Source organism: Drosophila persimilis, unplaced genomic scaffold (genome assembly GCF_003286085.1).
Source record: "Drosophila persimilis strain 14011-0111.01,24,50 unplaced genomic scaffold, DperRS2 tig00000579-arrow-pilon, whole genome shotgun sequence".
In the NCBI taxonomy this organism is placed as follows: domain Eukaryota; kingdom Metazoa; phylum Arthropoda; class Insecta; order Diptera; family Drosophilidae; genus Drosophila; species Drosophila persimilis.
The window spans coordinates 2,042,947-2,068,666 of NW_020825322.1; the positions used below are offsets into that span (position 1 = coordinate 2,042,947).

The following is a 25,720-nucleotide window of genomic DNA, read 5'->3' on the forward strand; positions in this document are numbered from 1 at the left end:
CCACTTGTGGCAGTTCTTTTATCCCGCCAGGCCCCCCCATTTGTTGTTTTACGTGTGTGTGTGTGTGTGTGTGCGTGTGACTATGTGTGTGTGGCACATTCTTTTAAGTGCATCAAAATTCTTAGCAAAGAGGACTTGGACTTGTATCTTGGTCGGTGTTTTCCTTTTTGATTTAGTTCTCATTCCCTTCGGTCTTCCTTCTCTCCATGTTGTAGGTCTTTATTTTCTAACTTTACATTTTTCATGATTTACCCATGCTGCATTTTTTTGCTCCTCTGCTTGTAGTATTTTCTTTCCTTTTTTTCTATATTTTTTGTATCTTTTCTCTTCTTTTTTTTTTTTGGTTTTTTTGTATTTTACTCTCTGAACTGGTCTGGCGTCGTCTATTTCTTTCTTGCCACATTTTCATGTCGTTTTCTGTTTCTGTTTTCTGTTTCTGTTTGTTTTTTATGTTTTGCACAACAAATTTTATGTTGGCTTGGACGTCTTGATCCGTCTCCTCCACCCTCCACGCACCTCTTCCCAGTCAAGGTCCCACATCCCACACACACAGCCGACACCCACTGGATACGTGTGCCCTAGAAAAATGCAGAGAAAATTCCTCATTTGCTTTCTGTTGTTGGAGCGGCTGCAGGCGAGGAGCGGGTGAACGGGTGAGCGGGCGAGCGGGCTTTCAATTGAATTTAGAGCTGCTCTCGGAGTCCTCTCTCCTCTTTCTCGGATGTGTGTGGCTGTGTGCGGCTGTGTTGGGGCATTCAATCATTGCGAGGACTCAACATGACGAAAGTGTAGAGCCAAGGGGCAGCTCTGACTGATTTTTCTTGTACGTAATTCTCTGCTCATCTTATACCCTCGGCACTCGTGCCAAGGGTGTGCTCGTTCTGTATTCGAATGAACATTCCTGATCAACAGCTGTAGGATCTAATGAACTCTGGGATCTGGAAGACTCTCAAAGCATTATCTAACATACTTTAGGTGATACTTTCTTTATTTATTAGACCCTGAAAAGGCTTGATTTATGATGTATTATATACTTATATGTATATATTTAAATTATCTATCTATTTGAATAGCTAGTATTTCCATAATTTATCGACTAATAGAACCCGTGTATTGGGTATCTTGTAGTATGAATGTCGATTGTAACTTTCCTATCTGTACTTGTACGTGTATCTCTTTCTTCTTTTTAAATTTATTTGCTTGCAGTAACAGCAACAACAGCAGTAAACGTACACTCCTCTGTTAACCAATCTCTTCCCATCCCCTTCCCCATATCCATCCCCAACTCTGATCTCCGCCCACACCACTGGACTGCTGTCAGACGTGACTCTAAGTTTCACTTTGCAATGAAATTGTTTTTTCATTTCCATCTCGCCTCTTGGTTTATTTCGTTGTCTGCCCTCGCATTCAGCCCACCCCGTCAGCCGCTACACTAATGGGTTAACTCGAGTTGGTTACAATCTAACCCAAGGGCCCCTCGAGTGGGTTAAGCTTAAGCATTTGTCGGCCACCTACCCTCAGGCCCCATGCCCCGTCCCACGATGCCCGGTGCCCCGTGCCCCGTGCCCCATGCCCCATCTAGGATCAAGTTCAGCCTGTTGTTGGCCAGCAAATTGTGAGGATTTTTGTGAGTTATTGTTTGGATCCATTTGCGGTAAGTGTGGATGGTCGGACGTTGCAGGAGCTGTCGGTAAAAAGGTAATAGGAGAATCTCACCTGGCACGGGTCTAATCAATTTGATAGTTTCGCCCACTGCTGAGCTTATTGGATTGGAATTCTTGTGCGTTTTATGTCTGTGTTGTGTTTGTATTTATTGGGAAAAATGTTTGCCCTGAAATCGATTTATTGGAATTTCGTGGGTTCTATTGCGTATTTTCTCGAGCTCGTGCAGACTCTAGTTGTGGTTTTCTCTTCCATTAGTTCTGTGCTACTCGCTGCATTAACTTCCCTTGCACTGTTTTTCCTACTCGCTGGCTTTTTATACCCGATACTCAAAATGAGTATTGGGGTATATTAGATTTGTGGTAAAAGTGGATGTGTGTAACGTCCAGAAGGAATCGTTTCCGACCCTATAAAGTATATATATTCTTGATCAGCATCAATAGCCGAGTCGATTGAGCCCTGTCTGTCTGTCCGTCCGTCCGTCTGTCCGTCTGTCCGTCTGTCCGTCCCCTTCAGCGCCTAATGCTCAAAGACTATAAGAGCTAGAGCAACGATGTTTTGGATCCAGACTTCTGTGATATGTCACTGCTCCAAAAATATTTCAAAACTTTGCCCCGCCCACTTCCGCCCCCACAAAGGGCGAAAATCTGTGGCATCCACAATTTCGACGATACGAGAAAACTAAAAACGCAGAATCGTAGAAGATGACTATATCTTCTAGAGTGCAAAATCTGAACCAGATCGTATAATTATTACAGCCAGAATCACGAAAACAATTTCACTCTTTCTCGCTCTGTCTCACTCTAACACACAGGTTTCATGGTCGGTTTTGCCAATTGCAAAATATGAGTTCAAGGATCTCAGAACCTATAAAAGCCAGAGCAACCAAATTTGGTATCCACACTCCTGTGATATCGGACCTTGACCGTTTCCTGTCCAAATTTCGCCCCACCCCCTTCCGCCCCCGCAAAGGACGAAAATCTGAGGCAACCACAAATCTCAGAGACTATTAAGGCTAGAGTAACCAAATTTGGTGCACACACTCCTTTAAGATGTCACTATAAAACGTATATCTCAGAATTTCGCCCCACCCCCATCCGCCCCCACAAAGGACGAAAATCTGTTGCATCCACAATATTGCAGATTTGAGAAAACTAAAAACGCAGAATCATAGATAATGACCATATCTATTAGATTGCTGAATCTGGATCAGATCAGATCATTTTTATAGCCAAAAGGAACAAATCAATTTGCAGTGGCTACGCAGCGCCCGACGTCACGCTCAGACTGATTTTCTGTCTCTCTCGCACGCACTCTTTGTCGTGTCGTTAAATATTAGCGGCGTCTGCCGGAGGAGAGCCATACTGACTTAGTATCGGGTATAACCTTAGAGTTGCGGTGTCCGCAGCAACTCACAACGTTCCCCCTCGTTTTCTCTTAGTTCGGTTGTCGTTCCTAGTATCTATACTTTATTCAACATATTTTTTGCTCTGTTTCATTATCTTCTCTGTGTATCACTTCACTCGATCAGTTCTCCTCGCCCTGAGTCTACTGCTTAATGATAGCTTTTTTGATTCTCATACTATTTTCATCTCGCTACTGTCTCTCGTTATTTTTTTCTTCTTTCTAGCAAATTTTCTCTCATTATTTCTCTCTCGCTATTTTCTGTCGTTATTTCCCTCTCGCTATTCTCTTTCGTTTTTTCCCTCTCGCTATTTTCTTTTGTTATTTTTCTCTCAATGTTTCATTCTCTTGCTCATTTCCCTTCGCTTCTTGTCTCGCTATGGTCATATTTCTGGTCATATTTAGTTGATATATCCTTCCTTGAATAGATCTCTTTCCCTCTGCCTGTATTTTTATTTGGACATCAAAATCTTTCTGCCGTCTCAGCATACTTATCTCTCGTTTCGTGCTGTTGTTTCGCTCATTTCTCTCAGCTGCACTCGCATCCATATTTCCTCATTCTCGTCTCTGTGTTCCTTATAATGGACTATAATTGGTTATCCCCTGTATGTTCCCACTTTTCCGGCCGTCTTTCCGCATTGGTTTCGCCACTCTCTTTTATGTCCTATGCAATTTACTTTTTGCCCTTTGGCCAACTTTCAATTTGCACCGAGCTGCCTCTGCCTCTGGCTATGGCGCTGGCGCTGGCTCCTCTTTTACACCTCCTCTCGCTCTCTGGGCTGGTGGTTTTGCCCACACCCAACTCGTCATCAATCTGTCCGCCGCCAGCCGCCAGCAGCCTGCCGCCTGCCGCCTGCACCTCCTCCGATCCGCTTCCTCTCGCTCTCTCCCTCTCGCTTTGGGTTCGCCTTTGGCCATGCTCCAGTTTTTGTGCCATTTTCCCAATTGCTTTCTGTGTGGTTTTCCCCCTTTTGTTGCTGCATTCAGTACGGGCCGAATGCTGGATGCTTTTACCAAATCCTAGGCGTGATTTGCCGTTTAATTGTGCAGCAAGTTGCCAAAAACGCAATGAGTGAGAAATGGATATTTGGATATCTGACCTCTCTACCCCCCTTGCCACTCCCCCTCCGTGTCTCTCTGCCACTGGCTCTTTTTCTGGCTTTGGGTCTTTCTGTTTCTCGTTCTCGTTTTAGCCCAGTGCCATTATGGTGCTGCACTTTTGTGGGTCTGTATGTCTTTTTTTTCTGTTTCGTTTTTGGCCCCTTCAACTCTGAATTCATGTCCTGGCTGGGTCCTGCCATGTCAGCTTAGACACGAGAATCGTTTTTGGCGGCATGCGTGATTTGCCAGCTCTCCTTCCTCCAGTCCATGTCTCTCGTTCTGGCCTTTGCACTCATCAATAAGCCAACAAACTTACAAAACAGTCTGCGAATAGAGACAGGGCCGGGGCGGGGTCAGGGACAGTGACGAGGAAGCAAGGACCAGGGACCAGGGACCAGGAACATGGGCCAGAACTCGAAGCAGGACAGACAGTGCTTTGCACTTTGGTGGGAGCTTCCCGCTCCATTTGATCCACCTCGCCCTTAACAGTGAGGAGGTCTGGGCTTCATTTGATACACCTCTCCCACAGCAGTATGGGGACTTCCTCTTCTGCTCTCTGTACGAGTACGTGCGCAAATCATTTGAAAAAATCCATCAAAATTCCGCAAATAACTGCACGTGTCCTGCGTGTGTGTGTGTCGCATGTATGTCCTGGAAAGTTACTTCGTTTCAATCAGGCATCTTTGGTATACAGCATCCATCTTTTACTTGGCTTTGACAATCCCCCAGTTCTGACAGGGACTGCTGGCTCTGTCAGGACTCCATCTCCATGTTCATCTCCACTTTCAATTCCAGTTCCATTTTCTAGGAGTTCCTGCGAGGGCTTCTTCTTTAAGGCTCTCCTTGCATTTGATTAAGTGCTGGACGTCGTGTTTACGGCGAGAGGACTGTTGTGGAAGTAGAACATGTGAACTTTCTCATTTGAGCTAATGATCCGTGTAATCTGCACCCATCCACACCAACGCCGTGGCCCCAGAGAACCCCTGAGCTCCGTGTGTGTATGTAAAGTAGAGGACCAGGGGATCAGGGACCTAGGACTTGCTTGGCTGGGGCAAAAGCTTCACATAATTGGCATAAGTTTGCACTTAAGTAAAAGGCAAACATACATTAAGAATGCATATATATATATACATATACCTTTGCTTGTTCTTGTATCAGTGGGAGCCGCTCCTTGGCGGCTCGCCTCGACTCGTCTCACGGTAGATTTAACACACGGCGGAGCGTTCAATAAATGTCAGCAATTAAAAAGACGCAGTGAATGTTGTACCCTGCAAAGGTGACAGAAAAACATGCCTCTACCTCTGTCTCTCTTTCGCTTTGTCTCCCACTCTCCCTTTCTCCCACTCGCTGTGCGTGCGTGTGGGCGTGGTTAAGGAGCCTGGCTTGCCACGCGAGTGGGCGTCAAATAGCGTGGCAAACAGCCGCGGTAAATACCCCCCGACGCCCCCGAACACACACAAACAAATATTGGATATTGTGGAATGCGTGGAATCGGCACGGAATGTGGAATACGAGTGGATATTTGAAAAATACAACGCGTCGAGAGGCAATCTAGCCCCGGGAAGGATCTATGTAACTGGAAAACGGCATACAAATTAAAAATCAAAGTGAAATGCCCCATAAATTCGAAATAAGTTCACATGAAAAATACTTGGATTTCTTTTTTTAATTTCATCTCATAAATATGTGGAAAATGTGCATTGGTGGGCGAAACAGTTTCATTGAACAATAACTGCATTCCCTGAAAAGAGCAAAGAGCAGTTTCAGTGGATTGAGGAATGTTTTTAATAAAAACATGGGAATATTTTAAAATCGAAGCCATATAGAAATGACTCTCTCTTCTCACTTACACTTCCAGTGGATTGGAATGAATGGAATGGAACTCAGTCTAGCGGAATCCCGGCCAAGATCCTCCATTCGAGTCGAAATATCAAGCAACCAGAGCTTTAAGAGTTCTCATAATCAGGATCAAGGGATCATTTTATAGTCCGGAGTAATGGAAACTTTTAGAGCAAGGGAGCAAGCCCATTTCATGAGCAGAAACTCGTGGAATGGAACACTTTTTGGGCTTTTCTTTGTCACATCCAAATTGTTGGCTATTTCTGGACCGAGGGAATTTATTAAATCTCTTCCAGAGATTGATTTGTCGATGTCACTTTGGCTCTTGTTCCGGTCTGTGGCCTTTCGTCTCGCCAAATGATTGATGGCCATCTCGGGAATGGGGGGTGCCATCTCTGTGTGCAAATTGTTAGGATAATCGGGCAGTGGGGCAGTGGATGATGATGATGGGATGATGGGGGATAGCGGCTTTTGTCGGATTTTGCTCTTTGCTTAAAATGCAGATTTGCATTGCTGCCTGGCTTCTGGCTTGAGGTGAACCGAAAATATCTCAATTTCAATTGCATCTTTCGCAGTTGTTTTGCAACAGAGCATCTGTATCTGCAGCAATATCTGTATCTGTATCCGTATCCGTATCTGTGTCCGTATCTGTATGATGCTAAATATCAATTTCAATTGTGTGACCGACTGAGATGCAAATGCAGATGCAAATACAATTACCAATTAACTCGGTTGATTTCTCGGATTCTGGTTGTTATTTCCAAATGTACATATACTCGCACACACACATGCCACATGCCCAGAATTTCGTTTCACTTATCAGTGGCGCACTATCTGTCCTGTGAGCCAGATGGATGGATATCACAGCATATAGTCACCCATATACATTTATACATATATGTATATAGCCACACGAGTATATGTGTCAGCAGCAATTGAACATGTACCGGCCACAAAAGCAGGGACTAAGAGGAGGGGAGAGCGTGGAGGGTAGAGATGGGCACCCTTGTGGAACGTGCTGCGATGTCTTCACATAATTAGCATTGAACACGAGACGGCACAAAAATGCAAGTAATAAGCAAAAACAAACCCTGCCCCTAATTGAAGTGCCATGGGATAACGCCCACGATCCTGCTGGGGCGAAGGGACGGCACGGCACGTGCTATCCAGAACCGTTCGAAGAACAGCCCACCCAACAGCAGTCGTGGATAATTTGACAAGTTTTTGTGCTTCGGTGGCGCAATCTTTAATTTAAATGCCAGCCATCTTCACGTTTATCAGATTATTTTCGACAAACACAGGACCCACGCTTACGTATATATATATACAAATATATATATATATATGTACATAATCGTATCTGTACATATACGAGTGACTGAATGTGTCCGCCCTCGTGATTAGCAGCATAATAGGACCACATCCCCCATTGACCTCAAAGAACTGGGCTTTCGGCTGCCTTTCAGTGGGTCTAAAATTGTAATTTGTGTGGCAAGCAAGCAGTTGTGTGTTTAAGTTTGTAAAACTTTAAGGACTTCTCCCGATTTCACATAGTTTGCCCAGACCGATTCCCAAGATATCACTGAAATTACATTACATTTCGAGAGCTCGAAGAGAATCACTCAACAGGTGGCAGACTATAAGAAACCCGCTAATCAATTCCATATTTTTTAATGGCCCTTATAGTGAAAAACTATAAAATCGTGAGGATGTTTAGAGGTTTCATAGGAATAGTTTCCAAGGGAACAGCGAGAATCATCTCATCCTTTCGCGTCACCAAGGGTAAAACTAGGAGCACATTGATAGTATGAGGATACTCACATCTTTGTTTAAAGGGAATGCAATAATTCCAGAGCTAATTGCATTGAATTATCGACAACACTGTGATCAAATTCTCAATTTGGAAGTACTTTAGTATTTCCGTAAAATTTAGAAAGATTGCAGCAATTTACGATGCTTTAACGTCTACTGAAGTTTTGTGTTGTCCCAAACCGTAGATATTCCTTGAATAGATTTCCCTTTATGGAGCTTGTTGTCTAAATTTAGAAAGCCTTGAAATGCAATAGCTTCAAAAGAGTATGCCGCACCGCCGCGGCGGTCTCCTTTCAGTTATTTAATATTCTTATCGCTAATGAAGTGTTTATGGGGTATGTCAGGAATTGGTTTGCCAGGATATTACTTTACCTCGCCATTTCGCTTTCGCTTTCGCTGTCGGTTTCCTCTGCTCTTCTGGTCTTAACCTGATGCCGTTGACTCAATTACACGGCGTTTGCCATGCAATTTGTGCCCCCCCGCCCCCTCTGCTCCGTCCTTCGCACACATGTGTTTCAACGCCGCACGGAGATTCGCAATTTTCATTTACATTTTTTCCAGTTTTTTTCATGAAAATATTTTTGCATTTGCAGCATCCGGCGACACGGTGTCCTTTCGCGTGGTGCCCGCCCCCGCTTTGTGCCACATGCCACCAGTGAAAATAAAGAAACAACAGCAGGAACATTTCCGAGCCCCATAAAAGCCGTCAGACCCGACGCCCGATGCCCGACGAAGGGCGGAAGCGACAACATTTTATGACGGTCACATAATAACATCGGAGCGTCGAACGGTGAACGGTGAACGGTCCAGCGTTCCAACGTTCCAGCGTTCCATCGTCCCAGTGTTCCACACGCACACACAGAAGGCAGGGGACGGATGATGCAAATTACGTGCCACATGAAGCGTCAAAGCTTTTGATTTCATTGTCAGCACCAGAGCAGGAGAATTTAAATCCGAATCCAAATCCGAATCCGAATCCGAATCTGAAGTGGGAAAACCGTAACGTCTCGCATCACTCACTTGAGTGACTGATTGAGTGACTGTGTGACTGATTGACCAAACCACAGCAGCAGCAGCAGCAGCAGCAGCAGCAGCAGCAGCAGCAGCAGCAGCAGCAGCAGCAGCAGCAGCAGCAGCAGCAGAACCAGCAGCAGAAGCGTTCCATTAAAAGTGCGCCAATTCCGATGGCGGCCTTCCTCGGTAACGACATTAGCAGCGGCAGCCCCAGCAGCTCCGCCGGCATGCGCAGCGGTGCCACCGCAGCCGCAGCTGCAACAGCAGCTCTGAACGGCGGTGGCGGGGGGCGTGGCGGTAGTCGCCAGGGCGCCGCCAATGGGGGTGGCAGTGCATCGACCTCAGGTCCATCGGCATCGTCCAAGTCGGAGAAGCACGACGACGGCGAGGAGGGCGGCATTGGCATCCTCTGCGGCTGTGGCAACAGAGCCCCCAAGTCGCACTGCATATCGGCAACAGGTGAGTCAAGCTGTACATCAGTCATCCGCTGTCATTCATGCGCTGAGAAAGTCACTCATTCGGGTGGAGCAATCATTCATTCAAATAAGTCTGCCATCAGGTCTCATTTGGTCTGATTCGAGGACTTCCAGAATCCTTGAGGCTTTGTGAATCACTCAGTTGTTCCTCCCCTTTCCGTTTTAGGCGTTCTTCTGCTGGTGCTTCTGTACACCGCCATGGGGTCGATCATCTTTGTGACCCTCGAGGGTGAGCTGGAGGATGGGAGTGCCGTGGAAACCGCTGTGGCCGCCTCCAAGCCATATCCCCGCACTGAATTGGCCAACGCTGAGATACGCTCCAGGCAAGTCTCAATCGTTGTTCATTGATACTGTGACGATCCATCACTGATCGGATCACTTTGGCTCTGATTTTTAGAACTGTGGATCGCCTGTGGTCGATAACGGAGGACCTCAATATACTGTACAAGGAGAACTGGACTCGTCTGGCTGCCCAGGAGGTTCAACTGTTTCAGGTGAGACCCGCGGCAGTCGCGGCACTCCTTTGCGCTTTGCATGCTAATGGAGCATCCTTCCTGCGTCCGTCTCTCGGTGTCGTTCTTTTCCGCAGGACACTCTGCTGCGGGCCGTTCGTCAGTCAAAGGCTTATCCACCAGGCGGTATCCAGATGAATGCACCGACCCACAAATGGACCTATGCCTCGGCCTTTCTCTACTCCATGACATTAATTACAACGATAGGTGAGTGAGAAGTCCTTTATGCCTCACAAACGGGTTCTACCCCTACCCCTACCCATAGCCGTACCCGTGCCCGTACCCGTGCCCGTGCCTGTGCCCCTCTCTTGATTCCTTTGTTGGCTCATGTTGTTCACTGGCTCTGGCCCCCCTGGTTCGATTCTCTGGGCAATTTATTAGCCCGGCCTGACGTTTGCCGTCGCCTGCCAAGTGCCAGAACCCAACCAGACACGTGTGCGTGTCCCACTCTCCCGCTCTGTGAGTGTGCATCTGTGTGAGACGTTGAGTGAGCGCCTCTGCCTGGCTGAGCAGCGGCTGACCAGAGATGTTCGGTCCACTGACGCCTGGCCGCCCCAGTCCCTGCCAGTCCAGGATTGCCCTCGGTTTGCCCTCGGCATACCCCGGACTGCCCTGGACTGCCCCGAACTGCTGTTTTTAATTAACAAACTGTCAACCGACGGCATCGATTCCGTTCGTCTTGGCCACAACAATTCTTACCCTCCGTCGACGATTGTGTGATATACTATATATTTTTTTTCAATTTACCAATGCGTGCTGCCGTGCGCCCGGGATCTTCTCTGATTTCAATTAGGTATATGTGAGCCCCTCCGGCTTACTAAGCAATTCCTCTGCAGAAAGGATATCCGGAATGGGTCATGAAGATGCATGCCAAACGCAATTAACATGCCCCCTCTTTAATCGAACACTGCCTCACCAAACCACCCCAGACCAGCGCCTCCTGCTCCCCCTCCTCCCCCTCCTCCCCCTGCTCGTTGTCCTCCTTGTCCTCGGCCTTCTCCTGATGTACATGCAAATTGAAGTGCTGTTGGTCGAAGGTTGAGAGACACCAAAATAATTGAAAAAAATAATTTGAAATAACCAGAAAAACGGAAGCGCCTAAAGCCTACCAATGAATACCCTTGGAATCAATAGATCCTACAGGATACCTCTTCATCTTGTCATCTTGACTCTTAGAACTATCAAAGTAGATGAAAATATGCTCTGATCGATTGAGAATTCTGTGCGTGGCCTGTGGCATGCCCTCAAATACGATTAAAGGGTGTTGTAAATCGGCTGGTCGGGCCCGCTCGTTCACTGAACTATGACCACACTAAGGGAGGACTAAGGGTAACGGAAATAGACCGGTCACGCACTGTGGCTGACACATGAACAAAAGTGGAGCAGGACCCACAGCGGGGCCTACAGCAGGGCCTTTAGCTGGGCGATTGTGGCTGAAGCAGTGAGTGGAAGAGAGATTGCGATTGGAGGATGTGGTTTGATTGGAATGGCTGGACAGATTCGTTCACAATAAACGCGCTGTTAAATCAATCGAATTTGTAGCAATCAGCAACAGCAATACACCCCTCGCGGCGGCTGCAGCCCCACCACAGCAGCACCTACTGGCCCCTCATCACATTATGGGAATTGAGTTTGAGTTTGAAATCAAAACTCAATTTCGGGCTGGTCCCCGGCGGAGGCAGAGAGGCGGCAGAGAGGCGGAGCAAGCGAGAAGGCAATCAAAAATCTGTCTAAATACGGAACCACCCCCACCCCCACCCCCACCCCTCCCCTATTGCACTGTGTCGCTCCGGCCCGGCGCCATGTTTGTGTATAGAGTGTCATTGAAATTATTTTGACATCGCCGGAGAGGGGGATAGTACGTTATGTAGTTAAATAGAGACAGCGACAGACAGCCGAGAGAGGGGGCCGACCGACCTGCGGTTGTGAGTTGGGTAAACCGACAGAGAGATGGAGAGTGAGAGAGAGACAGAGGGGGGCGACAGGCAGGAGCATGCAGGAACAGACATGAACAGACAGGAGCGGACAGCAGCAGACAGGACTCAACATTCTGCATTCTGTAGCCATTGGCTATAGTATATGTATATGCACATATACATATGTACTATTCTGCGAGTACGGGTGTATCCACCGATGAAGATGGGGCCCGGTCTTGGCTGGCACATCAATCAATTATGAAACAATTTGTCCCAAATTGCCGAGTGGGATATACTTACGTATATTTCGATTGTTTCGACTCCCCTTGACTAATGTGTATTCTATAAATACACATAAAACTGTGAAGGGTGTCGTCTGTTTTACTGCGGCTCTGCCAAAAGAGAGAACAAAATCTCAAAAGCTCAAAATCCCCATCCTGGCCACATTCAGTAGTCACCTTGGATTTTGGCCAAAAAGTTCTTTGTTGTTGGTTCTTTAATGTGCTTAGGGATTGACGACAGGCGACAGGCGGCTGGAGAGATTTTTGGGGTGCTACCAAACGATCGTCGGGAGATTAAGTCGGGGATGGGGCACTGCGACTGGGACTGGGACTGGGGCTGTGTATAAGAGACAAGAACATTATGCAAAATTCACATCGATTATGTCCTGAGCCCCGGTGCGAGGCACAGCCACATCCCCGGCCTCCAGACCACGACACTTTGCTCATTATTCAATAATGAAGATATTTTGGATGGGCATACGCTCGGATGGCCCGACCCGTCCCCGGCTGTGCCCCCCTGCCCTATCCCATCCGAGCTATTTTCGATGGCCACCTTTCCGTGGCGCCTACCTGTCCCCCAGCCAGTGGGCTCTGTCTGGGCCCAGGACATCGTTCAATTAAAATTCCAGCAGATTGGATTTGTCTGGCAGTGATATGTGTGTCTGAATACAAGACTCCAACTGGCTGGCTGTCGGCTGATGGCGGTCTAATGGTTGTTTAGCTTCTCGCATAAAACAAATTTCATTGCCTAAAAAGCCTCGCCGTTGATGGATCGCTTAAAAATAATACCTTTCGCCTCAACAATTTCGATAAATTTATGTCAATTGCTGTGTGGGAATTATGGAATGCGTATTTAATTTGCATTTACGTGGATTCTCATTCGATTAGCGTATTGATTTGCCCGCTAATTGATGGCAGTCGAGTGCTCCCAGTGCACTATGGTCCGAACGACCACTTTTGTTGGCCAAAATTAATAACTCCCGAGCGGAACAAGATTTTTTCATTTAGTTTTTTGTATTCGATATATATAATCAATAAGAAATGGATTTAAGAAAAAAAATGGGTGTGGCACCGCCCCTTTTTTTAATAATGCATATTTAAATTTTTAGTTATAGTGAAAAAAAGTATTAAGCAGATTTTATTTAAGAAAACGGCGTTGCACGACTAAAAAAAATTTTGATTTAAATAAAAATAAAATCGTTTAAAGGTTTCCGTAAATTATTGCCGAAATCCTTGTCTAGAAGCAAGGTTAACGCCTCGTTAGGTGAGATATGTGCCGGCTTTCCGACTGGGTCCTGTACAGCCTTACGAACTTCGTTAGCATTCTCTGGGCATAAAGATAAAAGTAGTGAAATAAAGGCTTGTGGCCAATCCACATATTTTCGTTCCAACATCTTTGAATTTTACTGGCATTTGTTCCGGTATGTTGCCAAACGATAACAAATTTTCTTGCTGGTATCTTCAAAAGCTTTATTAATTTTACCCTTCTCTGAATTCCATACGGCAAACAAATCTGCATTTTCGAATTTGAGGTTATGTTCTATTAATGCAAATTCCAAGAATTGTGGTAAAAAGTGGCATTTCTAACTATATACATTTCAAAAAGAATTTATTAATCTACGACACACAAAAGATTTCAGGGTGGGACTAGGTAGGACTCACTTTGTACACCTTTTCAAAAATTAGTTTTCATTACAAGTTGGCACATGTTGAAGGCCTCACTTTAACCTTCAATTACGAAGACATCACAACTACTAGAGACAGTTAAAAACTCAAAACACGAGTAAGAACCCGACAGATTAAGATTCATCAAAAAATGTAATCACGTCTTGGCGTTTTTCAATTTTTGAGAGATCTAAAGTGGTTATTAATTTGCCACTTTTTCCCTTCACGTGCTTTACTATAAAAACAGTTGGGTTGCACAGCTGATTTTGCGAATGTGGCGCCATCTATGGAAATTTCTGGTACGCAGATTTAATGGTCGATCTTTTTCGAATGCAGAGCAATCAAACCCAGGTTTCCGTTTTGACTTTGAAAAATTAGGTTTCGGCCAACAAAAGTGGTCGTTCGGACCATAGTGCAGTGTTCTATCATTTCAATTCGGCCAATTTTTGGGGACTTCACGAAATTTAATGACACAATCGACTCTGGTTTATTGCCTACTTTTCGGCTCTGATGGCGATTATGGATAATTAATATTACGCATACGCCCCACAGCCACTCTCTCCCTACTCGTGTGGGTGCGTGGGTGTGTGTGCGTGTGTGTATATACTGGGTAATAAAATTAACACATCTGCTCATAAATATAAACCATGGACCTAATAAATACCCACCCCGCACACATCATTTCGACCAAAATCACCATTGTCCACTGATTTATGTGCTGCACTGTGCTCGGGACTATGTCAGGCACCCACCACTGTTTCGCCACCCCCTCCCCCCCAACAGCAACGATTCAATTTTACAAACTGCATCCAGAGCCACATCCGCACATCCGCTGTCCAACACCCTACATTCAACATCCGGTGCAGAGCGACCCGGAGAGTCCCGTGCGTACAGCGAGTGTCACAAAACTGTGGACAAGTGACAGGGCAGTGACAGGGCCGGGACATGGCATGTCATTAGGGCCCCGCTTTATTGTTAATTGGATTTCGGCTAAAGTGGAAGGAGCCAAATTTCATACTCAAAAGTGTTGGTCAGATAGGGGGAATGAGCCCAGAGGAAAGCCGCTCGAAAAAGATATAGTATCATGGTGTCATAGTATCAAACCCACAGGAAAGCGTCTCCAAGGCAACATGATACCATGGCGGGAGCAGAGCACAGTGATTTTCAATCAATAAGTAAATGTAAACTGGCAGGAACATGTAGTACATACACTCGATTGCCTCACATAAATCTCCAGCAAATAACAACGGAAAAAATTGTTCCATCGATTGGGTTGGGGGCTGGGCGCAATCATCTATCCATCCAGCAGATCTCTCCCCATTCTCGGTACATGGTTCTTACGGCTCTTTGACCTTCTTGTGTGGGTGACCTTCAGAGGGGCCACACCATAAACTATTGCAATCCATGTAATGGCTTTGTCTGCCACTTCCGGTTGCCATTTTGAATTACAAATTGCATGGCACTGCAGGGCAGAGAGTGCCCGCACGAGTGCCAGTTTCCGTATGCGTTCGAACGAATCACGATTTATATGTTGTTTACCTATTTGCATGGCCTGCATTGTGCGAGCTTCCTTCAGTCCGTGCCCCCATCCCATCCCATCCCGTCGGCCCTGGCGGCTGCTGGTTGATAACTTTATTAAACACTTTGACCTGCATTATGTTCACACGATGACGATGCTGCCTTTGCGCTCCATTACTCCCCCACAGTCCCCCAACCCCACGACCCCACTATAGACGGCACGTCACGTTCGCTGTTGTAATATTATTATTACATAATTTGTGTGCCAGAAATTGTGTATTCGCCCTGTTGCCCGGCCTGGATGGCAACTATAATCGTTTGCGACACGCGCCGTCCAAATATCTATGGTTCCAGTGCTGAACAATAGCGTTTTGCCGCGAACCAGTTTATAAATTGAGATTCTATATGGGTTCTATGTGATATTACACTCTGTGTGCTTCTCGGACAAGTATTATATAAATACTTACTGCTACTGATCTGCATTAGTCACTCAATTTTATTCCTTTAAACTTAAATCTTAACAATACCTGACATACATAAAATATTAATTTATTTCATTTATTTATTTTAGATCTCTTCTTATATTGATTATATATGTTTATAAATGGCGTTATACGATGGGGGAGTTGGTTCCATATGCGAAAGGCATTTCTTCGATGAGGTTCCTCAGTGAAAGGTTTTCTTGTCTGGGAATTAATCGTAGGTATATTATTGGTTCTCTGTTCTTGATCGGTGTATGTTGTATATTCACTGAGTCACTGAGAGGTGACTTTTCATAGGGGGATTACAGGTAAAGGCTTATCAAGTTTCATTCAGGGACACAAAACAGAGCTGTGTGAACCGAAATTCCCTTAAAATACGTGTGTGGATGGAACGAACTATTCCGTCACATCCGGAACCATCGACAGCACTGATTTCATTGGGGGCGTTGTAAGGAACAAAAAAGCGCGGCAGTTTATTTTATTTTATTGCAATTCGCAGTCTCATTTTTATGGCTTAGACATACTGTACATTTGTGTGTGGGTGTGTCAGTGTCAAATATAAAACAAATAATGCCAAAAGCGACAACAGCATGCAAGAACAACAAAGACGATATAAGAGGCAATCACAGATAAGTCAACATTCCGCTGACGAGGACAACGAACGACAAACGGAGCACGACGAATGGTAGCCGGGTCGGAGGACCACCCACAAATGAATGAATGAATGAATGAACCAGAAAGAAAGGTCACCTCTAGGCCAGCCGAAGCACTTGATACCCTTTTTCGATCTGTTCCCATGAAAAAATTCAGGGATTAGAAAGAGCTAAAGTTGATCGCAAACAAATATATACACAATAAATACATTTTGTGTTTCAAAATGCGGCTTTGCCTAATGCAAGGGCAAAATGAATGAATGAACGGCTGAATGAATGAATGAACGAATGAAAGAGCGCCTACGCCTTGGACATATTATGTGGCAGAGGCCCTCCCTCACACACAGCCACACATAACGAACCACTCAGCGCTTTTATGGGTGTTTGTGTGTGTGCGTGCGCGTCTGTGTGTTTGTGTGTGTGGGTGGGTGTTTATCATGGCACCCCGCACCCGCACCCGTCCCCCGTCCCCCATTTCCCCCCGTTTACCCCAGCGGCTTGCACTGCCAGCCCTTGACATGCTGCATACATTTTTTAATGTCTTCCTGTTCAGAAACAACACCAACAACGGCAACAGCAACGGCAACGGCAACGGCAACGATGAGCCCTGAGAGGCCTGATATGTGTCAAACGCTAACACGCATGCTGCCTCCAGCCCCGCCGCCCCCTCTGCCGCAATATACACAGCCCCACAGCCACTCTGCCACACCCAACCACACTTAGCCGCTGCTGGCTCTGGGTAGTTTTTCATCTCGTGCAAGGCTTACTGCAGCCAATCCATCTCTCAGCGAAGAGGGACAAGAGCAACAGAGAGAGGAGAGATGTATGGCAGAAATGTTATGGAGAGTGTTAACAAACGGTACGGAGAATGTAGCGAAAAATGACATAGAGAGAGAGAGAGAGAGAGAGAGAGAAAAGCGAAAACTATGAGAGTGTGACGGAGAGACAGTCCACAAAGAGACCGAGAAGACGGAGAAAGAGAGAGGAGAATGCGAAAAGAATTAAAAGATGATAGAGATAAAACAGGAAGCACAAAGTAGAGAGAGAGAGATATATACAAGCGAGTCGCCATAGAGAAAGAGAGCGAAGATCGCGATACGAGGCCTGGGATCCCCTCTTCAAGCGTAAAATGTTTCCTGGCTGCTCTTTGTGTCTCTGTCCCTCCCTCTGCCATTTAATGCCGGAAATGCTCAACGCACATGAACACACAAACACACACAGACATGTACACACACGAGTGCACACATAGACGTGGCCCAATCAAGCGGGGCTCTGTGTCATTTTGTTTGTGAATGTCGCATATCAAAATGCTTAATAATGTCATAAAAACCGAAATTTTGGGCCTAGCGAAGGCATCACAAAACAATGCCAATAATTCGACTTGTCTCCACTCATACGCACACACACATATGTTCCCTGTCTCAGTGTTTGTGTGTGTGTGGGGGGGGGGGAAGCACCATTTCAGACCTTGTGTCGCAGCTGCCATTCGAGTGGCCACTCTGTCTCCTTAACCTTGCAGCTGCCACACAGAGAGCTGCAGAGGGAAGGGATAGGCCGTGGTGGCACAGTTTGCCGGGAAGGAGGAAAAAAGTAGGAAACTAGTGAAAAATGTTGCAAATGTTGCCACTGTGCCACGTTGGCTGGAAAGTATGCAATGCTTGCTCTGCTTTTATTCCCTCTCCTTCTTCTCGTTCTCTATGTCTCCCCATCCTTCATCAGCGTCTTCGCCTTGTTCTTCTACGGTTTGGTCCTGTATTGGCTTGACTTAGCATTTTTCATTTCATGCATATTTCTTGTCGAGGGCTGTGCAAACAGAAAAAAAATAAAAAAAACGGTTATATAATGAATATGTAGGCCTCTCCGCTCCCCATCTCTCTGCCCGGATCAGGAGTGCTTGACAAACTGTTATACATTGACAAACTAACAAACTGTTGGCCCAATTTGATGCCTTTCGGCATTTTGTTAAATGAAGTCAATTTTTTCTTTAAATTTCGTTGTCGACAGGCGGCTCAAAGGGTGCATTCTGATGGGTTTTCTCTGTAGGTACTCTAGCATGACGCATGATGTTGTAAGACAGCTAAACTTGATTTACCATCGACATTTGTAGAACAAAACACATTCTGAGGTTTTCATATACATACATGTCTCGATTTCTTTGGAATTCATCAGCTGTTTATGAATGGTTTGGAGACTTTTCCTGTTTTATTGATTCGCCATGGAAACACTTTACCAATTTTGTACGAATTCGGACTTAACCTGCGGTCAATGCTAAGCCGACACTTTGATCCGATGACCCAGAGTTAAGGACTTTTAGCTGTTCTACTTGAGATACAATGGCACATTGAGGTGCCAGATGAGTTTGACAGAAAGTGAATGAATGCAACTTCCTCGACATTCGCACTCACTTTAGCACCCCCACCCCGTGCCCGCCATAATCATTTCTGGCTGCTTTCTCTGGCAATTTTCGCATTTTTATGCATGTTTTGACATGTTCAAGCATCGTTGGCGTCACTTCACTTCACGATGCCAGCCAGCCAGCCAGCCAGCCAGCCAGCCAGCCAGCCAGCCAGCCAGCCAGCCAGCCAGCCAGCCATCGCATGCAACGTTTTATGGCTCTCGAAACACACACACTCACACCCACAGACACAGATAGAGACAGAGACACAGAGACATAGATATACATACATACATACATATGTATATGTGTACGAGCATGTATTTATGTATTTGTCTACGGCTGGCTTTTGTTTCCATTTTGTGCTTTCCATTTGTTTGACAGTTAAATGGGCAGCACATCGACATCGCTGCCGGCGTCGCCGCGTCTCGATAACGATTTTAATAGGCCATTTAATTTTTAATTAATTCTTCAAGCGCCAGTTGCCATGTCATAAAAATGTTTGCTGTCATGTTTGGATGTCGCTTGTCCTCTGTCCTCTGTCCTTTGTCCTTTGTACTCTCCTTTTGGCTGGCCTCTACCCCGCATTGCAGTTGTTCTGGTTGATGATGATGTTTTGGGGCGTTTAACGACATGTTTTTGTTTCATTTTGGCGGCCCTGCATATCATTATTATCGCCGCGATATTTCTTTCATTTCCATCACAATCCGCCATTCCGCTTGTTTATTGAACATTTGGCTATTTATGGAGTCGGCAATGGGCATGGGGGGATGGGTCGGGCATGTTTTCTCTGTCACAATTTCATTACTCAAACTTGCTACAGGGCGAGGGTGTCTCTCCCAAGCAACATTGAGAGCGGGGCGGAGTAATATTTACAGTCTGTAATTAAAACATTCACTGAGCGAAGGAGAGAAACCTCATTGCCCACTCAGCCAGTGCTGCTTGACCCCGGGTCGAGTGGGGGGAGGAGGTGGAGGCACCCACACCCGCACCCTCACCCGCAGCCGCTTCTAACCTTCGGCAGTGCCTCTCGACAAATATCCCCATCCTCCCTTTAAAGCCAACCCCCAGCCATGGCCGTGCCGCCCCCAAGCGCATTGTTTGGTTTTATATTTCAACATTTTTGTGACTCTCTTAATAGCTTTTTGTGAAAATTAATTTCTTAGCTATTAGAGGCTCTGGTCGGACCCCCCTTGTCCTCTCATCCCATTCCACCCCTCCAACAGCTCCTGCAACTCTCTCAGTGTACGAGTCTATGTGTGTGTGTGTGTCTGTGTGTGTGATGGAGGAGTATTTTGTAATTACTTTATGCCCGAAAATTGCCGTAGTAAAATATTTCTCGCTGGCTTTTGGTTTGGATTTTACGGTCGCCCAAAGGCAGGACAAAAGCCCAGCCAGGTTGTGGTCGGGGTAGTGGGTAGGGGCTCTGGCAAGGCTGTGGACTTCCCTTTGGGACTATGTATATATAATCCAATCAAGTGCTTTGCCCATCTGCCAAGATGAGCAAATTTGAACAATTGTGATGGTTTTTTGTGGTGCGGGGAATGAATGAATATCGATTACGATTGATCGTTTTTTGGCCGCTAATATTAAGCGATGTTTTGCAATTTGGAGTCGATTAAAGTTAGTAGAACAGTTTGTATAACATTAAGTGTAACAGTTTGTTTGGTGTCGCTTTGTATTCTAGCAATAACGCATAACATTTGTAATTACAAGAGTATAACAGTTGGAGCAGCGTTTTTTTTTTGTGTTCTAGCCGTAGAAAAGCTTGAAACTTTTTGTATACTAGTATATCTGTACACTAGAAATGGGTGATAGGGCTATAATTTTGTGTGTACCATCCAGAACCATCCAATATCAGTCGATATCCTTTGAGTTTGAGGATTGATCGATGAGAACGATTCCTCAATGAATAAGCAAACAAAAAATATGGACATCTTTCGAAAAATTCCAGAAGTACGAGTATAGCAATCCCTATAAAATTGTTAATGTTTAGTTTTTTGTTGTTGTTGTGAAGAAACCTTGAAAGTATCTGTTTATCTATGGGCACATGCACACACTCGCACGAGTGGGGCGTACAGGCTTCAGCACATATTTCAAAGTTGTTGAAGGATTTGCAATTAGCACGAACTAAAGTTGGGGCAAAACAACAAAAGTGAATAAATAGTTTTAATTAAAATACCTGAGAGCTGAAAAGTAAGCAACAAATGCAAATTAAAACGTATTAAAAAGTTAGAACAACATTTCTGTTGTTGCATGCCACTTAGATGGCATCTGGTAGAGGCATCGAGTTTCCCAAGAACTACAACGACTACCAGGCCCACCCACGAATGTCTGTGGCTTCACTGACCAACCGGATCCGGCTGTTGTACGTGTCTGCTTAACCCTACTCTATACTGTCTACTGTCCAGCGCCAATAACGGCTTCGGGGGCTGGTATTACTATTATCGCCCACAATCTCAATCCCCATTTCCATCTTGATTGCAAAAATTTCAATCCCCCAACATGGAAATCGTTTTTGCTCGTCTACAGTTTTTGGGTTAAAAGTTTAGGACCCCACACAGCCATACACCCATCACCCATCACCCATCACCCACTCTGAAATTCCCACGCATAATTGCCATGCTTGCCCCTTGTAGAAATCTTTCCACAAAGTTGTAGCAGGCAATGGGACAGTGGAGGGGACAGTGGCAGGGGGCCAGGGGATGGGGCGGCAACGACATGTGTGCGTCGTTAGTTAGTTAGTTATAACTACATACAATTTTATGGACGCCATATTGTAAATGTTATAATTTTCACTAACAATTTTTACCAACCGTTGCCCGACTCTGGGGCGTGGCTGTTGGGCGGCTCCCGGCGATGAACGAACACCCGTACGGACGGCCAGATGGAGAGACTCGTATTTGAGGGAGGGACACACGGCGTATACGTACTACACGCCTGTGCATGTTGTAAGCAGGATGATGATAATTTTCAACAACTTTTTTTGGCCAGTGTGTGAAACACGCACCTCAGGGGAACGAGGGCTCTGGCAGAAGCTCGTAGTAGTAGTAGTCCGGAGGTGACGGTGACGGTGACGGTGATGGTGCCGGAACAGCCTACACTTGCACCGCCTGCCCCTGTGCCACCATGTCTCTGGCCCTGTTCCCCGTGCACTTAAACGTGCTTGGTGTTTTAAAGTATTCTTTACATTAACATTAAGCAGGGATCGGGGGGGCATTGGGCTCGCGAATGGGGGATAGGATGCGGGACCAAAAAGCATTTTCTGTGTGTTTTCATACGGATTTTTCATCACTTTTTTGTTGTTTTTTGCGCTGTCGTGTGTATTTTATTTTTACCCTCCGCTCTCTCTCTCTCTCGGTCGTCTGGCATTTTTTGCTATTGTCGTTTGCTTTTTATTTTTTTCAGTAATAAAATTTAATACATCTACATGCATACACATGCACTCATACACATACGCACCATTTTACTCAATTATAAAAGTTTCCACATTAAAAGTTCATTGCAGAGCCAAAGTCGGGGACGAACGAAAGTCCGAGGCGCTCCCGTGCCACCCATATTGGGTTAGGTCGTGCCCAGAGGCAACTGGCCTAGGCCTCGTCCTGTTCGCAGTCCTCCCTCTAGTCCTGTTTCAAGTCCTGTTCCTGAATTTGGTTCTGGCTCGACTGTTGTTTGTCCTGGCAAACAAACATCAAAGCCAAAGTGTCTCCGACAGAAAAGTTTCTGGTTGTTTTTTCTATTATTTTCTCTCTTTTTGAGGCCAGTCCCAGCTCCAGAACGAAAGGGGTGCGGTGCGACACAAGGTGGGTGGGGTTGCCGAAAAGGTTGTTGTGCCACATGCATGGCTGCATGGCAGTAAGCAGCAGTAGGCAGCATGGAAATGGCTTTATCCACTCCTACTAATCTGCACAGTCTGCCCTGCTAATTTGATCAAGGATCAGTCTCTGTAGCTGCAGCCGGAGCCGGAGCCGGAGCCGGAGATGTGGATGGAGCTGGGCTGGTGCTTGTGACAATGTTGAACTTGTTAAACTGTGAGTGGGATCAAGTCGGACTGCCTGCTTTGTCCTTCTACTCGCATTGTGCTGCATTTAGTTCTCTTTTTGAGCAGCAAGTGTTTTGAAGTGATTAAATTTGCAATGGGATAGGATTTTGGACTGCATATATTCTTTATCTAGACTAGTTTTGGCCTTCGCCTATTGAATATTTTACAAAATATTAGAAAGAACTGTTCTAATTCATTCACAAATGCCCGTCTGCCCCTGCCGCCAGGCACGAACGCCATTGACGGCTCAAATAAACCAAAATTTAATGAATTTCATCTTCTTTTCTTGTTGCAGGCTACGGCGGCGTCTCGCCACGAACCCAGTGGGGCCGCATTGCCGCCCTGATTTACGCTCTCCTCGGCATACCCATCATACTGCTCTACTTGTCCGCCATGGGCGATGCACTGTCCACCGGCATGCGTTGCCTGTTCCGTCGCCAGGGTGGGGAGAAGGGCGGGGCAGGCGAAGGGGATGGCATCGACAATGGAGCTGGCGGTGGCAACGGGCGAAAATCCGATAAGAAGAAGGGCAAGAAGGGAAAGGGGGGCCACTATGGTCACCATGGCGGCAACAATATGCACTACGGCATGCCGCAGACCGTCTACCAGCAGCAACAGCAACAGCAGCAGCAGCAGCAACAGCAGCAGGAAAAGAAGAGCTCTGAATCGGAAAACGAACAAGGACCTGGACCCCGGGGCTCCGCCAGCGTGCCCATCTCGATCTGTGTGTGCGTGATGGTGTGCTATGTGACCAGCGGTGCCATTCTCTTCCACCGGCTGCAGAACTGGAGCGTGCTGGAGTCGCTGTACTTTTGCTTCACCTCGCTGGGCACCATCGGCTTCGGGGAGCTGGCCCCCAGGGGCACGCTCGCCTTGTACATGGCCTCCGCCTATATCCTGGTGGGCATGGCCGTGGTGGCCATGTGCTTCAACCTGATCCAGACCGAGATTGTGCACTGGCTGCGCAAGTTCAGCGTCCAGGACCACGTGACGCCCAAGGCAGAGGAGGTGACCCTGGTGTCGGTGTCCGTCACCCCGAAGCCCTCCTGACAACGACCCAGCGCGGACCTGCTGGGCGGCGTCGCCGGCGGTCCCAGCACCTCCTCCGGTCTGGGCGTGGGCGTGGTAGGCCAGCCACCCAACAGCCTGGCCCAGCACCAGACGATGTTCTTCGGCCCGGCCCATACCCTGACCCAGTACAGCTCGCTGCCCCGCCGCAGCCACATGCACGGCGGCCACGGGGTCGGACCCTCATCCTCGGGAGCGGCCTTCCAGCGCAACACGCCCATACGCCGCTCCACGGGCATACCGGAGCACCACATGGAGTACTTTGTGCCGCGCAGCATCAGCGAGTTCAACCTGTCGGGCGTGGGCGATCTGGCCCTGCCTCCGCCGCGGCGCTACTCCCCCAACATGAACAACATGGGCATGGGCACGGGCATGGGAATGGGCATGGGATCAGGCATGGGAATGGGCATGGGTATGGGCATGGGTATGGGCATGGGCATGGGAATGGGACTGCCGCACGGCCTCCAACTGGGACCGCCGCAGACACTGCTCTGTGGCGGCGGCCCCCAACAACAGCAACAACCACCGCCGCCACCGGCCCAGCTGCAGATAGTCACCCTCAAGCCGCGCAGCGAAAAGATGGTCACCTTCGAGGACGAGTCCAAGCAGCAGCAGCCGCCGCCACCCTCCATTGTCTCCTCCGGCGTGACCTCTGTGACATCGGCGAGTACCCATTGTCCCCACGGGGTTCCTACCACGCCGCGCAAGTCCTCCGGCGTCACTGGCCTGAGTGGCGGCGACATCTTCATGTGACCATCCAGCTGACTAGCGGCGGCGTCCAGTGACTGTTCGCCAGTGGCATCTGGATCGGGTTCTGGTTCTGGTTCCGGGGCCGGTGTCGGTGTCGGAGCTGGAGCTGGGGCGGCATCAGAGCTGAATGCGGCGATGCGTCTGCGGGATAGCATTGACGAGGCGCTGTGCCCCAAGTCGGGACCGGCCCCAGGTGAGGTGATACGTGTCTAAGTGAATCTAACCAAATGCTCACACTGTAAGTAATTGCACACACACACACACACACATAGAGACAGGCGGACTCCTATCTTGCACACAAACGAACACACATGCATATACATAGACACACATGTATATGGAAGTCAAGGAGTGTTGCCTACATCTGGGGGCTCCAAGTGAGCGAACGTCAGCGACAGGGGAGGAGAGACGTAGGAAGCAGGAACCAGCAAGCAACACAAGCAGGGAGGGGGGGAGAAGAAGTAACAATTTCCTTCATCTAAAAGTTCTCCGTGTTTTTTGAATCTATAAACACTGAGCAAATATTTATTATTATGTGTGTAAATATAGGAAAAACCAAAAAACAAAAGCATCCACAGGGTAGAGAATAGACAAAGTTCGGGTCGGTTGGAAGCATCAGCAGCTGCACGAGTACAGGACTACAGGAGGGTGGACAGCTAGGTTTGGGCAGGGGTTTGGGGATTGGGAATGGGGAGAAGCATTAGCAGCAACGACTAAATTAAAATTGAAATTAAAATTCCACATGATAAATGCATAAATATTTAAATGGTGGATGAGAGTGTTTAACGTTAATGCCGAATGCACGTAAAAACCGAAATTAATAAAATACATAGCGAATACTATGAATAATAAATAGTCGTTCTCCTCGTGTATGGGCGGGGCAGCGACAGGGGAATACGGGAATGCGGTGAATGCGTGGAATGCGCGGCATGCGGGGCATGCGGGGAGGGAAACAAACAAAATGCAAATGAAAATGACAAATTGTATAAATACCAGAGGACAAAGTTTATTTAAGCGATTTGTTAGTTCGTTTCGGCTTCTCTCTCACTCACTCTGCGTCTATTTTTTTTGCCATATTTTCATCTACTTCTGTGTTCCTGGGTGGCCATGGTGGGTGGGGGCAAGTGGAA

The 25,720-nt window shown here is 46.9% G+C and overlaps 1 protein-coding gene across 1 annotated transcript; it reads left to right on the top strand.

The window, feature by feature from the left end:
* The first annotated feature begins 4,569 nt into the window (after positions 1 to 4,569).
* Positions 4,570 to 25,057, top strand: LOC6598534. The gene is given in 6 exon segments (XM_026990461.1): positions 4,570 to 4,613; positions 8,990 to 9,291; positions 9,475 to 9,631; positions 9,706 to 9,802; positions 9,898 to 10,027; positions 23,068 to 25,057. Coding segments are annotated over 6 exon segments (2,256 nt in total). The 3' UTR covers positions 24,594 to 25,057.
* The last annotated feature ends 663 nt before the right edge of the window (positions 25,058 to 25,720 follow it).